Source organism: Salvelinus namaycush, chromosome 30, assembly GCF_016432855.1.
Source record: "Salvelinus namaycush isolate Seneca chromosome 30, SaNama_1.0, whole genome shotgun sequence".
Taxonomy (NCBI): Eukaryota; Metazoa; Chordata; class Actinopteri; order Salmoniformes; family Salmonidae; genus Salvelinus; species Salvelinus namaycush.
The window spans coordinates 4,210,361-4,228,237 of NC_052336.1; the positions used below are offsets into that span (position 1 = coordinate 4,210,361).

A 17,877-nucleotide genomic window follows, 5' to 3' on the forward strand; every position below is an offset into this window, starting at 1 on the left:
GAGATAACTAAGTAGCATATTTACATCAATCATCAACATCAATGATCAGCTGATAGTCCACCCTCTTTTCCCCATGTCAATCATGTCTTTAGGAGGCACTGTAACTAGATTGCTTACAATTTGTGATGATGAGTGAGTGTTGTTGCAGAAATAAATATGCAATGCAACAACAAAAAATCTGTTTTGTTATACATTTCGAGATATGAATTATAAATGTCTTCATTTTTTTCAAGCGGGGGGAGGGGGTTCATTTTGAGCATCTGCCCCTGAAAGGTCTGTGCACGGCCCTGCACTCGCCCCCTGAGCCGCTATAATCGCAACGTTCTTCAACAACCTTTTCATTCAACTGAACGTTGCACAACGTTGTGTCCTGTTGAACAAAGCCCTGCTGTTTTCCCACGTTAATGCCTTGCTGGAAGTGTGGTATTCCTGATCTGTATTCCCGATTGGCATCCCTTCGGAACGCTACGTCATCTCTAGCCCATCTCTCCAGAGGCAAATAGCTCAGACATCCACAGATTCCAGAATGCTTCCCTCACCAGGGTAACACTTCCTGTCACTATCGCCGTGATGGATGGATGTTATGAGAGACGGACCAATAGCAGCGATTGTTAATGGAGTGTGAACCAAAGAGGAAGAGGTTTAATGGCGTGTGTCGCCCATGGCCCGTCACATTTAACAGACAGATCTGGGTACCAGGGGGAAGAGGACAAGTTGATAGGAGAGGCATCTACTCCACACCTAACCTAGATGTGACTACAGAGCATGGATATGCAAAGACAATCCAAAAAGCGAAGACAAAGTTGTCCTGCAGAACAGGCTACTACTGGGAATACAGATACCAGATTGGACTGAAGGCCTCAGGCGAGAGTGATATCATGAGGCATCCCATCCAACCCTATGACAATCGGATTATAAAGGTTTGAGGAACATGTGTAGATCAGACGAGGGAGAAACTATCATTGGGAAAAAAATATTAAGAATTACCATAAATAATTAGGGCTGTCAGAGTTAATCACTGAAAACATCCCAAATACATAATCCATACAGCTTAAAACCAACAATGCAATCTAAAAACAAGTTGACATTGAGGTTAACGAAAGAGTGAGATAAATCAGATAGACAGTGACAGAGAGGAGAGAGAAACAGATTCCAACCAGCTGATTGGCAGAGAACCCAGAGTGGAAATGGAGCCAGTGTGTTTGCAGCTGAGAGGAGACTGAATGGACACACTGTCCATGTGAATGAAAGAGTCTTTCACACAAGCCTGTGACTTGCTCCTCACACACACACACACACCACATACACACACACCACATACACACACACACTGGCCCATGCAGGCCACAGGGTTGGCCATAGAGCAGCACTCAGTAGAGGTTCAGCTGTGGGGTGAAGAGGTGACTGGTGCATGAGGTGTGAGGACAGAAAGTGATCTTTTCACTCTTCAGCTTTGGCTCAAACACCAGGGCTGCTGACATTGAACCTGCATTAGAGAGAAGATGAGGAAGCAGGCAGAGCCGAGCAGCCTAGTTTGGTACCATACTAGATGTGCTGTAACAACTCTTATATAGCAGAGACCTGCAAGTAGGGTTGCAAAGGGTCGGAAACTTTCCAGGAAATGTTTGGAAATTTTCCAGAAATGTTCCCAAAAAATGTGATTATAACAGTGAATCTTTTTTGTGGGATACACATAAGGCAATTCTAGGTCTTATGGCATATTTTGGTTAAACTATTCCAAATCAATGGAATTACAACCCTCTGCATGCACAGTACACTCTTCCATCACATGTACTGAGCTTATTCTCAAAATCTTGCACACTAATGAGATGCTATTGAACCCACACGACTACACTGTCTAAGCCAAGGTCTACATGCTTTCTGGTAAGTTTTGATTACAATACTGGGTGGGGTGAATATATTTTACATGACATTATTTTTTGTTAACTAGTAAATAGTAGCCTACAGAAAAGTGTGTTTAAATTATTTCTAACTTGTTAACAATTTCTGCTAGTTAGTTTTTGCTACCATGTGGATTTTAGCTTGCTTGAGCCTGCTAACTGAGGAGTGTTAATTCACCTGTTTCATTTTAAAACATGTATCTTACAAAGGAGTTGTTAAATCTATCTGTTTAACTATTTATCTGTACATGGAATTGTATTTTTTTTTTTTTTACAAATAATTTTCTAATCTTTACAGGAAAATGCCACGGGCACTATCTGATGTGTGGAGACATTTCACTGCAGCTAATGTAGAAGGAAAAGCTGTGTACATTTGCAAATACTGTGGCAAATCATATGTGAAGAATGCAACAAAGATGCAGAATCATCTGGCCAAGTGCATAAAGTTCCCTCAGCGCTCACAACAAGCACCCTCGAATCAAAAGTCCCTCTACTTCTATTCGAGGTGAAAATGTTGAATCAGACACCTTATCGATAGCAACAGCTCATGGTCCTCCTGGAATCAGAAGTTTTTTTGACTCAATGGAGGAACGTAGTCAGAGAAATGCTGATGAATATCTTGCTCGAGCTGTGTATGCAACTGGTTCACCTCTGATGCTTACAGGCAATGTGTATTGGAAGAAATTTCTGAATGTTCTTCGCCCAGCATACACCCCTCCAACCAGACATGCTTTATCTACACATTAGCTGGATGCAGAGTTCAACAGAGTTCAAGTGAATGTCAAGCAAATCATAGAGAAAGCGGACTGTATTGCAATCATCTCTGATGAGTGGTTGAATGTTCGTGGGCAAGGAATAATTAACTACATCATCTCCACCCCTCAACCAGTATTCTACAAGAGCACAGACACAAGGGACAAGAGACATACCAGTCTCTACATTGCAGATGAGCTGAAGGCAGTCATCAGCCACCTGGTGGAAGGGACTTTGTGGATCTGAGACTCTTTTTCCCTGTTGCCTCCATCATCCTCCAAATCCCACCAACATCAGCCGCCTCAGAGCGCAACTGGTCCTTGTTTGGGAACACACACACCAAAGCACGCAACAGGCTGACCAATACAAGGGTTGAAATATTGGTGTCCATCCAGGCAAATTTGAGGCTTTTTTGAGGCCTGACAACGAGCCATCCTCAACAAGGTTGGAAAGTGACAGTGAAGATGCCTCAGAGTCTGATGTTCAAGAGGTGGACATTGAGGAGGTCCAGGGAGAAGACATGGAAGCCTGAGTTGAAAACGTTTTTGGGAGATGCGATGGATCATTGGGGATCATTCAATAATCCCTTTCTTTTGTTGTTCAGTGAAATCATCCCATGTGAAGAGTCAACTCATTTAATTAAAGTTCAATTCGTAACAAAATTGTTGTTTTTATTTCTATTGTAAGGATTTAATCATTTGAAATTATGTCTAGTTATGATAAGTTAAAAGGTTTATGTGTCGGTCTCTATATGATATAGTAAATATATCCAATGCAAAAAACATCTACATTTAAATGGTATTAATATTAATTTGCATATATTTCCGTTAATTCCCACAGAAAGTTTCCACCTCTGAATATTCCCCAGAATGTACAACCCTACCTGCAAGGGTATTTTCTTCTTGGAGGAGGCATTTACATAACAAGTATAGAAATTGTCAGTCTACCATCTGAGGGACCGATGAGTACCATCCCTGGGACATAAACTGTCCACAGATCGGAGGTTGAGAAACAGACATGGGCAGATATTTCAATAAACAGGCAGAGAGGGAGTTAGCTAATCTGCTATGAACAGCTACACCTCCTCACCCACTGATCCATACACAAGCCCTACAAACAGTATGTGAGAACCACTACCTCTGCCTCGCCTCGTATCCCTCCGCTACGTGTCTTTTATTAGGGAACATTAGTTTGCTATCCTCCAGAGTTCATAGTTCTTTGCTGAGTCCCAGATGTCACTCTATTCCCTATATAGGGCACTACATTTGACCAGGGCCCACAGGCAGCTGGTGTGTTAGCTGTTCCACCACAAGATGTAAAAGCAATCTGTGTCCCACATGGCACCCCAAATGGCATTATGATGACCACCAGGGTTTACCCTTTCCATGCATGCAACATTTTTGCACTTTTGGTGACTTGACCTAAATTGCATACTCTATGAATATGAAGGGGGTGGTGGTGGGGGGGCATTCTTATGACATTGCCAGTAGTAAGGTTTGAGTTTCATTACCAAAAAGACAAGTGCTGTAGCTTTTAAATGATATGTCACTTTCTATTTACTGACTGAAATTGACAGAGTGGGTACCACAGGTGTACTGTACATCGTCCAAAACAACCACTCATAGTTTAACAGGCTACCCCGTTTACCCCTTTAATGTAGGAGGATACATATGCAAATAATCAGAATAATCCGATTTGATTGTGATGTCATGCTGTGGGCCAAAAACTCCCTCCCCTCTGAACAGGCTGAAATTCCAGGTGTTTTTCTTTTTAAAGCTCTTACACTAAAAGGGCATTGTCATAATTTTCACGTGTGGAAATATCATTAAAAAACAGGAGAATTGACGGCACTGTCCCTTTAATAACACCCACACCTGAAAATGATTTTGTTCCTGGCCGGGAAAGAGTTTTGCTAAATGGATGGCTGAAACACACACGCGTACGTGCACGTACACATGCACGCACATACACACATGCACACACACATACAGCTGTGAGAGAGAGAGTCAGCCGGGGCTGGAGTAATATCAATAATACACCACAGAAAGGAAATTCACCAGCAAGACTCTCGTCTTGATAACGACATTCCGAAACGTAATGAATCCACTACCGAAAAATAAACAGGAGCCAAACTGTGAATAAACAAGGACAACGGCGATAACACAAAACACGCTAAGACACGCTAGGCTAGCCACCATCACTAGCCCAGCCACATGGTCAAAATTACATTACTCCAGATTGTACTCCAGATTGCACTTACTATTATCATCCTGCGCCAGGGTTTTGGGTTTCCCCTTTGAACAGAGCTGTGAAATCCATGCTAATGATTGACACTGAGAGATTGGCTAGCGACAACGCTAGCGCTAATGCTATCGCCTGCAAGGATCTAATGGAGTCCAATTTGTGAAGGACTGGTGCCTGTGGCTGCCAGGGCAGTTTGCATGGTGGAATCAAAGATGGATAGCATCCAAGGGCCTCAAAATTGTGTTACAGGGGCCTCTGTAGAAGATTGACAATACACCACCCTTGCAGTAACACACAAACACTGCAGACTAACACACTCAATTGTGGTGTAATAGGGGCCACTGTAGAAGACTGACAACACACTCCAAGCTTGCACAGTAACACACAAATACACTGTAGACTAACACACACACTTGTGGTGTATCAACAACACACTACACCCAAACACACCCACTACACCAAGGGTAACCTACTGTAAAGAGTAGGTCTTATGGCCCCAGTGCAATACCATGAACCCATGGTAGAATCCACCCAAACCAAGATAACATTCACAACAGAGTCAGCTAACAGTACACGTTAGAGGTCGACCGATTAATCGGAATGGCCGATTAATTAGGGCCGATTTCAAGTTTTCATAACATAACATATATATTTTTTTACACCTTTATTTAACTAGGCAAGTCAGTTAAGAACACATTCTTATTTTCAATGACGGCCTAGGAACAGTGGGTTAACTGCCTTGTTCAGGGGGAGAACGACAGATTTGTACCTTGTCAGCTCGGGGATTCGTTTTTGCAACCTTCCGGTTACTAGTCCAACGCTCTAACCACCTGCCTTACATTGCACTCCACGAGGAGCCTGCGTGGATGGCTGACTACCTGTTACGCGAGGGCAGCAAGAAGCCAAGGTAAGTTGCTAGCTAGCATTAAACTTATAAAAAACAATCAATCTTCACATAATCACTAGTTAACTACACATGGTTGATGATATTACTAGTTTATCTAGCGTGTCCTGCGTTGCATATAATCGATGCGGTGCCTGTTAATTTCTCATCGAATCACAGCCTACTTCGCCAAACGGGTGATGATTTAGCACTGTCGTTGCACCAAACCTAACCATAAATATCAATGCCTTTCTTTAAAATCAATACACAAGTATATATTTTTAAACCTGCATATTTAGTTAATATTGCCTGCTAACATGAATTTCTTATAATTAGGGAAATTGTGTCACTTCTCTTGCGTTCCGTGCAAGCAGTCAGGGTATATGCAGCAGTTTGGGCCGCCTGGCTCGTTGCGAACTGTGTGAAGTCCATTTATTCCTAACAAAGACCGTAATTAATTTGCCAGAATTGTACATAATTATAACATAACATTGAAGGTTGTACATTGTAACAGCAATATTTAGACTTAGGGATGCCACCCGTTAGATAAAATACGGAACGGTTCCGTATTTCACTGAAAGAATAAACGTTTTGTTTTCGAAATGATAGTTTCCGGATTCGACCATATTAAATGACCAAAGGCTCGTATTTCTGTGTGTTATTATGTTATAATTAAGTCTATGATTTGATATTTGATAGAGCAGTCTGACTGAGCGATGGTAGACAGCAGCAGGCTCGTACGCATTCATTCAAACAGCACTTTCGTGCGTTTTGTCAGCAGCTCTTCGCAATGCTTCAAGCATTGAGCTGTTAATGACTTCAAGCCTATCAACTCCCGAGATTAGGCTGGTGTAACCGATGTGAAATGGCTAGCTAGTTAGCGGGGTGTGCGCTAATAGCGTTTCAATCGGTGACGTCACTCGCTCTGAGACTTGGAGTAGTTGTTCCCCTTGCTCTGCAAGGGCCGCGGCTTTTGTGGAGGGATGGGTAACGATGCTTCGAGGGTGGCTGTTGTCGATGTATTCCTGGTTCAAGCCCAGGTAGGGGCGAGGAGAGGGACGGAAGCTATACTGTTACACTGGCAATACTAAAGTGCCTATAAGGACATCCAATAGTCAAAGGTATATGAAATACAAATGGTATAGAGAGAAATAGTCCTATAATTCCTATAATAACTACAACCTAAAACTTCTTACCTGGGAATATTGAAGACTCATGTTAAAAGGAACCACCAGCTTTCATATGTTCTCATGTTCTGAGCAAGGAACTTAAACGTTAGCTTTTTTACATGGCACATATTGCACTTTTACTTTCTTCTCCAACACTTTGTTTTTGCATTATTTAAACCAAATTGAACATGTTTCATTATTTATTTGAGGCTAAAATGATTTTATTGATGTATTATATTAAGTTAAAATAAGTGTTCATTCAGTATTGTTGTAATTGTCATTATTACAAATAAAAAAATACAAAAATTGGCCGATTAATCGGTATCGGCTTTTTTGGTCCTCCAATAATCGGTATCGGTATCGGCGTTGAAAAATCATAATCGGTCGACCTCTTGTACACGTGATGTTTCTGTGAACTGCTAAATCTCAGTGAGTTTCCATCAGTGAGTTTCCTCCCATGTAGAGAGGAAGGGAGAGGTTGACATGTTGAGAGAAAAAGTGGGAGGGAGAGGTTGACATGTTGAGAGAAAAGTGGGAGGGACGGAGGGATGGAGAGGTTGACATGTTGAGAGAAAAAGAGGGAGGGAGGGAGGGAGGGGGTGACATGTTGAGAGAAAGAGAGGGAGGGAGGGAGGGGTTGACATAGGGAGATTCACGCTGGGACTGCTGTGAAAACCTGCATTAATGGATAATAACAACAAGTTAACATACTATTCCCTCTATAACACACACAGAGACCATCTCCCTCGGGGATTTCCATGGTTTTTATTGTGAAAGCCATTTCTCCTTTGTGCCTTTATCACAGCATACAGTGACATCTCTACAACACTCCATCTACTCCCAAATCTACCCCTGTCCACTTCCTCTTCCTGTTGACCTCCCAGGTGACTTCCTGTCATCCCTCAGCCTGTTGTTTGTAACAGACAGCTGTTCAAACACAATGTGGTTACTGTGTGCCCCCTTAACCCCTCTGTATCCAAACAGGAGCCATGGGAACACCACTCCCACCCCACCCTCCTCTGCCTACAGGGCAGCTACAGTCTCTAGCACACATACTGTATATCCTTCACTGCATTGCAATGAAAAGCTCTCTGGTACGACCACGCGGATACCTGCTCACCAGAAAGTAGTCTCCGAAGAAAACGCCATAAGCCATCTTGATCATGTTGCCAACACACATTCATATTTTCTATAGCAAGGAAAATATAGAGAGAAGGAAAGAAGCAGAGAGAGATAAATGAAAGAAAGAGAGAAGGGGAGAAGAGAGAGAGGGAGAGAAAGAGAAGGGGAGAAGAGAGAGAGGGGGAAGAGAGGGAGAGAAAGAGAAGGGGAGAAGAGAGAGAGGGGGGGAGTGGGAGAGTGTTTTCGTTAGCAGTGCTAATACCCTCGGAGTGTCTTGAGTCTCCCTCCACTACAGAGAGAAGGTGTTGATCTCAGGAAGGCTCCAAGAAGAATACCCTGTGATTACGTAGCTGTTACCCCAACACCATCGTCAGTGGGAGATAACAGCCATGTGCCCTTCTATTCTTCTATTCCTGAGTCTACACACACACACACACACACACACACACACACACACACACACACACACACACACACACACACACACACACACACACACACACACACACACACACACACACACACACACACACACACAGTCTTCTCACTATTTTCTGTTGCCAATGAACACAACAACAAAGTGTTGACCTGTTGACCTGAGCTAAATCTGTCAAAATGGATGCCTGACTAACAGCACAATACCAGTAGTGAACTTCTGTACTCAGTAACCTCTGGAGTCTGAGGCAGAGAGAGAGAAAGAGGGGGAGGGAGAGAGAGAGATACAGGAAAGACAAAGACAGAGACAGGAAAGAGATTACAGAGAGAGAGAAAGGGGAGATAGAGAGATAGAGACAGAGAGAAAGAGGGGGAGGGAGAGATACAGGAAAGACAAAGACAGAGATAGGAAAGAGATTACAGAGAGAGAACGGGGGGATAGAGAGATAGAGACAGAGAGAAAGAGGGGGAGGGAGAGATACAGGAAAGACAAAGACAGAGACAGGAAAGAGGTTACAGAGAGAGAAAGGGGGGGGGTAGAGAGATAGAGACAGAGAGAAAGAGTGACACTGAAAGAAGGAGAGAGAGATGGAGAGAGAGATGGAGAGAAAGAGTGACACTGAAAGAAGGACAGAGAGAAAGAGAGAGAGATCAAGAGAAAGAGTGACACTGAAAGAAGGACAGAGAAAGAGAGAGAGATCAAGAGAAAGAGTGACACTGAAAGAAGGTGAGAGAGATGGAGAGAGATCAAGAGAAAGAGTGACACTGAAAGAAGGACAGAGAAAGAGAGAGATCAAGAGAAAGAGTGACACTGAAAGAAGGAGAGAGAGATGGAGAGAGAGATCAAGAGAAAGAGTGACACTGAAAGAAGGAGAGAGAGATGGAGATCAAGAGAAAGAGTGACACTGAAAGAAGGAGAGAGAGATGGAGAGAGAGATCAAGAGAAAGAGTGACACTGAAAGAAGGAGAGAGATGGAGAGAGAGATGGAGAAAGAGTGACACTGAAAGAAGGAGAGAGAGATGGAGAGAGAGATGGAGAGAAAGAGTGACACTGAAAGAAGGACAGAGAGAAAGAGAGAGAGAGATCAAGAGAAAGAGTGACACTGAAAGAAGGAGAGAGAGATGGAGGGAGAGAGAGAGAGATGGAGAGAAAGCCAGAAATTGAAGAGGAGGAAAGCAGAGCTCTAAGTCTTACAGCACCTCTAGAAAACCACGGCAACAATAAAAGCTAATCAAGCGTGAGTCTAATCCCACATCTGCTTGTCATAATCCAGGCGGACACCCAGCCAAGCATGGACCTACTAACTACAGCCCCCATAACTCCCCACCCTTCCCTAACTACAGCCCCCATAACCCCCCACCCTACTAATCCTTATTTGACCTGACTGACTGGCTATCTGGCTGGCTGACTCTACTGTCCAATGCCCAAAACATTCCACCACCAAGTTTTATCTTTCCCTCACGCCTCAACAGAAAAACACTTTCAGCGGACATTCTCCATTGAGTTTACATTATAGTACAGGTCAGGAATAGATTAACAGCGGGCCACACAGAGATTCAAAGATTTTGTATCAGTCATGAATCCCGTAAAAAATGGAGACTAACAATGAGTCCAAGACGGTATGGGGCTCATACGTTGACCGGCAACAGACCATCCGCCATTAGTCCGTTTTTTTTTTAAGGAAAAAGTTTAAATTAGTTAAACTTTTGAAGGATAAATAGATGCCCTCTTCAATTACTGCAGTGGGCTAAATCTGGGCCACACAGAGAGATTATTAGTAGTGTTAAGCAAATCTACTTTGAAACAAAAGTATACACCTCACACACATGGTTATGGACTTATTTAAAAAAAAAAAAAAAAAAAGATATAGAGCTGAAATGAATAACATCCCAATATTACACTTTATATAGATCACAGAAGACTGAAATATAACAAAACTGTTTGACATTGACACACCAGATTTGTCGTAAAAAAAAGTATCTTCAATAATTATGACATGATGAAAAAGTAATAACATTCCACCCATGAGGCCAAAGAGGGCGCTTTTGGTCATTGACTGCAGGAAAGGGCTACTCTGGGTCCGGGAAAACAGCGTTTAGGGGAGAAAGAGAAGTGTTTTGAGGTCTAACTCACAAATCACTGCAGCATTCTGGAGGCCGGTGCTCTGACCGAGCAAGCTGTGTCCCTTGCTCCTGTCAGCAGCAGTATTTACAGCGACACGTGATCACAAATGTGGTGAAATCAGCACTTTTAAGAGACTTTAAGGAGTTTAGCACGTCGTTTTCTGCAGTTAACTCATTATTGGGGCGATATGCAGCTAACAGAGAGGCACAGTTGGAGTGTGTGTGTGTGTGTGTGTGTGTGTGTGTGTGTGTGTGTGTGTGTGTGTGTGTGTGTGTGTGTGTGTGTGTGTGTGTGTGTGTGTGTGTGTGTGTGTGTGTGTGAGAGTGAGAGCGAGAGTGTGAGAGATAAAGTGGGGGAATGGACAACTGATATATCATGGAGACATGAACTCAACAGAATTACAAATAAACCTGGACATGCTATCTGCTAAAGCACTCAGCTGATATAATGTGTTCCCCTCCATCTGTTCCCTAGGAGACCCTCTCTCTCTCTCTCTCTCGCTCTCTCTCGTGGTCACTCTCTCCCGCTCTCTCCCTCTCTTGCTGTCTCTCTCACGCTCTCTCACCCTCGGTCTCTCTCTCTCCCACACAGGGCCTGTGTGAGCCTCTGTTCCACTGGTCACAGAGGGAGGCTAAGCCACAGGTGTGGCTGGTGAAAGACCTCTGGCAGCTGTGTGTGAGAGAAAGAGAGAAGAGAGAGAGGGAAAGAGAGAAGGAGAGAGAGAGGGGAAGCCTACCTGCGTGCATGTGCCTGCCTACGTGAGTATGCATCCGTGTGTGTGTGTGTGTGTGTGTGTGTGTGTGTGTGTGTGTGTGTGTGTGTGTGTGTGTGTGTGTGTGTGTGTGTGTGCGTGCGTTTGTGTGCGTAGGTGTACACCCCTGATTTTTCTAGCCCAAAATTCCCAAATGTCCCCCCTTCTCTGTCACACCCTTTCAATATGCATCTATCCATATTATTATTTTTGATTTAACCTTTAGGGACATATTGAGACCTAGGTCTATTTTGCAAATGCGCACCGTATTTACAACAACACATTATACTCAAACTATATACTGTAAATACACATTAAAATACAGTCATGGGAAGCACAAATAAAACATCAGAAATCACAGAGAATAAAAGACATTCCTCCACAATAAGTCAGCGCGGCACCAGAACATCAAGATGAAATGTATTTTGAATTTTGTTCCAGCAATACGGTGCATTAACACTAAAAGCAGATTTACCCAGCTCTGTGGAGACCCTAGGAACCTCAAGAGTTAACCAATCCCATGAACGGGTTAGGCAACTCGGGTGTCTATACTTCAAAAGTAAAGTTAGATAAGAGGGAAGTTTATGACGTTGGGCCTTGTAAACAAAAAGGGAGTAATGTAGAGACCTACGGGTCTTTAGCGAAGTAATGTAGAGACCTACGGGTCTTTAGCGAAGTAATGTAGAGACCTACGGGTCTTTAGCGAAGTAATGTAGAGACCTACGGGTCTTTAGCGAAGTAATGTAGAGACCTACGGGTCTTTAGCGAAGTAATGTAGAGACCTACGGGTCTTTAGCGAAGTAATGTAGAGACCTACGGGTCTTTAGCGAAGTAATGTAGAGACCTACGGGTCTTTAGCGAAGTAATGTAGAGACCTACGGGTATTTAGCGAAGTCCAGCCAACCTTCTGATACAGGATGCAGTGATGAGTATTAAAACCTTCACCTGTAACAAAACAAAGGGCACTACGGTAGATGCTATCCAAAGGTTTAAGTGTAGTAGCAGCTGCATAAACAACAACAGATAAAAAGGTTGACTGAATGATCTGCTTCCTACTGCTTAGAGAAAGGCACCATCTGTTTCTGTAGAAAAAGTCTACTTTAAATCTTAGCTTCTTAACCAGCTCATCTATGTTTTTAAAATTTCAAAGACATAAGTATTTATATGCGGGAACACGTTTGATTGGAGAACCATCTAATGAGTGAACATGTAGGTCATCTGAAACATTCTGAGAGAGTTTCAAAACAGCATGTATTTAGTGTTCTCCATATCAAGTTTTAAATCAGCAAGATTCCTGCATAGCTCTAAAAGCTGACTGTAGTTTAGACACAGCCAGATCAACAGCCAGATCAACAGCCAGATCAACAGTCAGATCAACAGCCAGATCAACAGTCAGATCAACAGCCAGATCAACAGACAGATCAACTGTCAGATCAACAGCCAGATCAACAGCCAGATCAACAGTCAGATCAACAGCCATATCAAGTCAGGTAGATCAACAGGCAGATCAACAGCCATATCAAGTCAGGTAGATCAACAGTCAGATCAACAGTCAGATCAACAGTCAGATCAACAGTCAGATCAACAGTCAGATCAACAGTCAGATCAACAGCCATATCAAGTCAGGTAGATCAACAGTCAGATCAACAGCCAGATCAACAGTCAGATCAACAGTCAGATCAACAGGCAGATCAACAGTCAGATCAACAGTCAGATCAACAGCCATATCAAGTCAGGTAGATCAACAGTCAGATCAACAGGCTGATCAACAGTCAGATCAATAGCCATATCAAGTCAGGTAGATCAACAGCCAGATCAAGTCAGGTAGATCAACAGTCAGATCAACAGTCAGATCAACAGTCAGATCAACAGTCAGATCAACAGTCAGATCAACAGCCATATCAAGTCAGGTAGATCAACAGCCAGATCAAGTCAGGTAGATCAACAGGCAGATCAACAGGCAGATCAACAGGCAGATCAAGGCAGGCAGTAGCAGACGTAATACTATCATCTGCATATAGATGAAGTTCACAATTTTTAACAGATTGACCAATGGTGTGTATATACAGTAAATAGTGAAGAGAGCAGGTCCCAAAATCAACCCCTGTGGTACACCTTCACGTACTTCAAGAAATTCAGACTTAACCCCATCAATCACATCAGCCTGAGTTCTGTCACTAAGATAATCATGAAACCATGAACAGGCGACAGAGCTCAGGCCTACTGAGGACAACTTAGAAAATAGCATGATCAACAGTATCAAAAGTGTTTGACGGGTCCACAAACAAAGCAGCACATTTCATTGTAGTGTGTAAAGCATTGACAAGATCATTAACTACCAAAGTGGTTGCTGTAATAGTGCTCTGTCCAGGCCTGAACCCTGATTGGTTAACATTCAAAATTCATTTCTCAGACAAAAAAGAGAAAAGTTGTACATTTACCAAGGATTCAATAATCTTATCTATAAAAGGAAGCCTTGAAATGGGGTGATAATAATTAAGATCACTACTATCCCCGTCCTTATGGAGTGGCACCACAAGAGCTGATTTCAATAGTTTTGGAATATTTCCTGATAACAATGTTAAATAAAAAATGGTGGTTATTGAGCCAACAATGATGGGCGCTGCACACTTAAACAGACCAGGATCCAATTGGCTGGCCTCTTTGGATTTCTTGTTGTCTATTGCATCCATGTGTGTGTCTGTGTGTGTCCATGCGTGCAGGTGTGTGTGTGTGTGTGTGTCAGGGCCGTGGTCACTAAGAGGTTAGGCACCAGATTCAGGGTCTAATTGTATGAGCAGATGAGTGAGAGGGCTGGGAACTAGCAGAGAGCCTTAGCAGACACACCTGTCCTCACGACACTGGTGGCTCTCATTGTTCTGACTTACTACCCACGCAACGGCTCCACATGTTACACTCACATACAGACACACCTGTCCTCACGACACTGGTGGCTCTCATTGTTCTGACTTACTACCACGCAACGGCTCCACATGTTACACTCACATACAGACAGAAATGAAATGCAGGACCTATAAGACAGACAGGTCTTTTAGAAACCAGACAATTACAAGTGCTGTAAAGGGGCCCTACATTGTGCTATTGGGAAAAGTGAATCAACACTAGAGAGGAGACTCAAAGTTATTCTAATCTCCATGGGTCATTCCTTTTACTTCATACAGACAACATGTAAATACAAATACCAGCATGTTATACAAACAAATCATAAAACAGACTTCGAACTCTATTTTGGTCTCCTGTAGAAAGCAGCGTGTCCTAAAGCAGCGTGTCCAACATCACAGTCAACTGGCAGATTCAGGTTTCAGTGTGCTCCATCTGTATTCACACACTAGCTTACTACATGTTAACTAGCAAGCCTTGGTGTGTGCCAAATGGGACCCTATTTTATCAAGTGCACTACTTTTGACCAGAGTCCCATTTGGGATGCATCCCTTATCCTAAAAAAGGCCTCACCACTCAGTGGCAGAGCCCAACAGATCTCTGTTATCACCTGGCCCTCAGCAGCCTGAATCAGTGTGTGTGTGTGTGTGTGTGTGTGTGTGTGTGTGTGTGTGTGTGTGTGTGTGTGTGTGTGTGTGTGTGTGTGTGTGTGTGTGTGTGTGTGTGTGTGTGTGTGTGTGTGTGTGTGTGTGTGTGTGTGTGTGTGTGTGTGTGTGTGTATTAGACACCACTACAACCCACTACTATAATCACTATATATATCAACCTTAGGGCTTTAGAGCGTTGATCCTCGTAAAGAGAGGTGACATTCAATTCAGCTGGCTCCAAATAGACACAAAGCCAGGCAGACGAACATCCTCCAACTGTCCCATAGCTATGTACTACACACATCTACAATAATAGCCACACACCTGTATAGGCTGGAATACCCAGGAACAAGAGCTTCGAGATGTGACCATGTGTGTGTCCCAAACGGTACCGTTTTCCCTATATAGTGCACTACTTAGTAGTGTAAACTATACCGTGCACTACTTAGTAGTGTAAACTACATAGGGAACGGAGTGTCATTTGGAAGAGAGGCACACCCCCACATAGTTGACAAGGTGCAGACTATATACTGACCATCAATTATAAAAAACAAAGAAAGTGAGACACTCTACGGGTGAATCTTGTCTTTGCTTGATTTCTCACATCCTTGTCTCCTTTTCAAAATGCAGTGGAGGAGAAGATCTGACCCACTGGGCAAAAACTGGTTGAATCAACGTTGTTTCTACATCATTTCAACCCAAAATTGCAATGTGATGACGTTGAATCAACCTGATTGGATTTGTAAAAAGTCATGAATGTAGGGAATTTCATCATTTTTTCACCCAACTTTTAACCTAAATACACTGACAGTAAATTTTCACATTGAATTCACGTTAGTTGACAACTCAACCAAATGTAAATCAAAAGTAGACGTTGAACTGACATCTGTGCCCAGTGCGGAGGTTCCTCCCCTCACACCTTCTCCTCCAACATGCTTTGAGAAGGAGGTGAGGACATCAGACATCAGACATCAGAATGAAGGGGAATACAACTGAGATGCACCCTTCATCACTCCCAATCATTTATAACAGAACCAACGTTCTGGAACCCGGGGCCTTCTTCAGGGTTGAACAAGCAACCTTCACATAAAATATCACATAAGTGAAGGTTTGATCACACTTTACATTAAGTTTACGACTCCACAGTGGGTGGCCTCATCATCCCTACCCACCATTTCAGAAACACTGTGCCATATCAAATTGAATCAAACGTATATTTAAATGCCACCATGTGAATGGTACAGTACCTGTGCAGTGGAGTAGAGCAGAGAGAGAGCTAGCCCAGTCTCCCAGAGCAGGAACAGGGGTGGTTTCATCTTAGCTCCGCGGTTAAACGTGCTGTTATGGGTTGGTGAGGTGCAGCCTGGGATAGGGAGGACATGTTTATTAGGAATCAGATTATTATGGCCAGTCTAATACCTACACAATACAGTGATGTTGCAAAAACAGTGTCAAGACGGGGGAGAGGAAGGCAAAAACACAGAAGGTGCACCGCTCTTCCCATCAAATCAAAATATTATTATGGCCAGTCTAATACCTACACAATACAGTGATGTTGCAAAAACATGTGTGAAAATACAGGAATAGGCTATCAGCTGTCACCGATGATAAAGTTAGATTGTATAAATTAGCCTAAATAGAAGGAATCAGATTGAGATTGAATGTATAGCCTATAAAAAATAGAGATATTGGCATATGTGCGTCTGTAAACAACTATGAATGACACTAGGTAGGTAGTTTCTTTGGGTACCAGGGTTCAATATTGCATGAATGTGATTATAACGATGTACTGAAAAGCTGATGGATAACTGACACATGTAACAGCACAACAGCTACATGGATGGAGAAGCACTTCCCTCCGCTGGAAATAGCATTGGCCAATTATTGATTTCTAGCAAATTCATTCTACTTGTCAGATAGGCTCCCGCTTTCTCGAAAGTTCATTCTAGACAGTGAAGGATGCTCCCGCAGGGTAAGGGTAGCTCTAATGGTACAGTTCAGCGATGTCTAAGGCAGTAGAGTAGGCAGTTCACGTGTCTATAAAACGTATTTAAAATAATAACGATATTGACAACAGCGACAGAGAATGTCTACCGTGTAAAAAAAGATGACGCGGCGCATTTCTAAATGTAAATGGTGTTCTGTAAACATAAAATGCCAGAACAACAACAATATTTAGGCTGAAATAATCAACTTGCACTTGGTAAAATTGATTCTGTGGCGCGATAGAGACCATTCACAGACACCAAATATTTCACAGACATTTGGACAGAATGACAGTACGATGGCACAAATATATAATGTTACCTTCTTTCGGAAGAATGCGCTGCGCTCATGAACAGATCAACACATCCCACTGATTCCTCAAACCTGATTTCCACCCGCCACGACACTCCCCGATTTCAGAACTGCAACCAAAACTCGCAGTCAAATATTATGTATCAAATCGATAAACAACTAATTCGCACACAACAACTAAATATTCTGTTGTGCTGTGGCCTACTACGGAGTCACAATAAAAGTCTGAATTCTCTCCCTCTTTCTCTCGCTCTAAACGTAGCGCGACTGGGCAGTAGCGATATGGAGCTCAAATAATGAAGGGACAAAGTTAGAACGCTGCGCAGCTGATTGCCGCCCGTCCCTTCGCCAATATGGATTTGAGAATCGGCTACAGGAGAATAGGGGAACGTGATTATGCCAAATGTGTTCGAGCTTCACGTTTATTAAGTAGATTTCAACATCGTTATCATCATCATGATGATCATAATATTCATCTTCGTCACATTAATAAAACTATAATAACAACAATCATCCTCCTCACCATCATCATCATTCAGATCATTATCCTAATAATCATCATGATCATCATACTCATGATTTTCACCATCATCATCATAAACATTCATCATGCAGTCATCATCATCTCATGTATTACAAGGTGCAAAC

The 17,877-nt window shown here is 42.8% G+C and overlaps 1 protein-coding gene across 1 annotated transcript in view; it reads right to left on the reverse strand.

The window, feature by feature from the left end:
• The window catches only part of LOC120024775 (ADAMTS-like protein 3), a 128,167-nt gene extending 110,626 nt beyond the window's left edge, over positions 1 to 17,541 (reverse strand). The window contains exons 1-2 of the mRNA XM_038969059.1: positions 17,239 to 17,541; positions 16,179 to 16,294 (exon numbers count right to left, since the gene is read on the reverse strand). Coding sequence (XP_038824987.1) covers positions 16,179 to 16,247 — 69 coding nt within the window. The 5' untranslated portion in view covers positions 16,248 to 16,294; positions 17,239 to 17,541. The remainder of the gene's footprint in view (positions 1 to 16,178; positions 16,295 to 17,238) is intronic.
• Between the last annotated feature and the right edge of the window lie 336 nt (positions 17,542 to 17,877).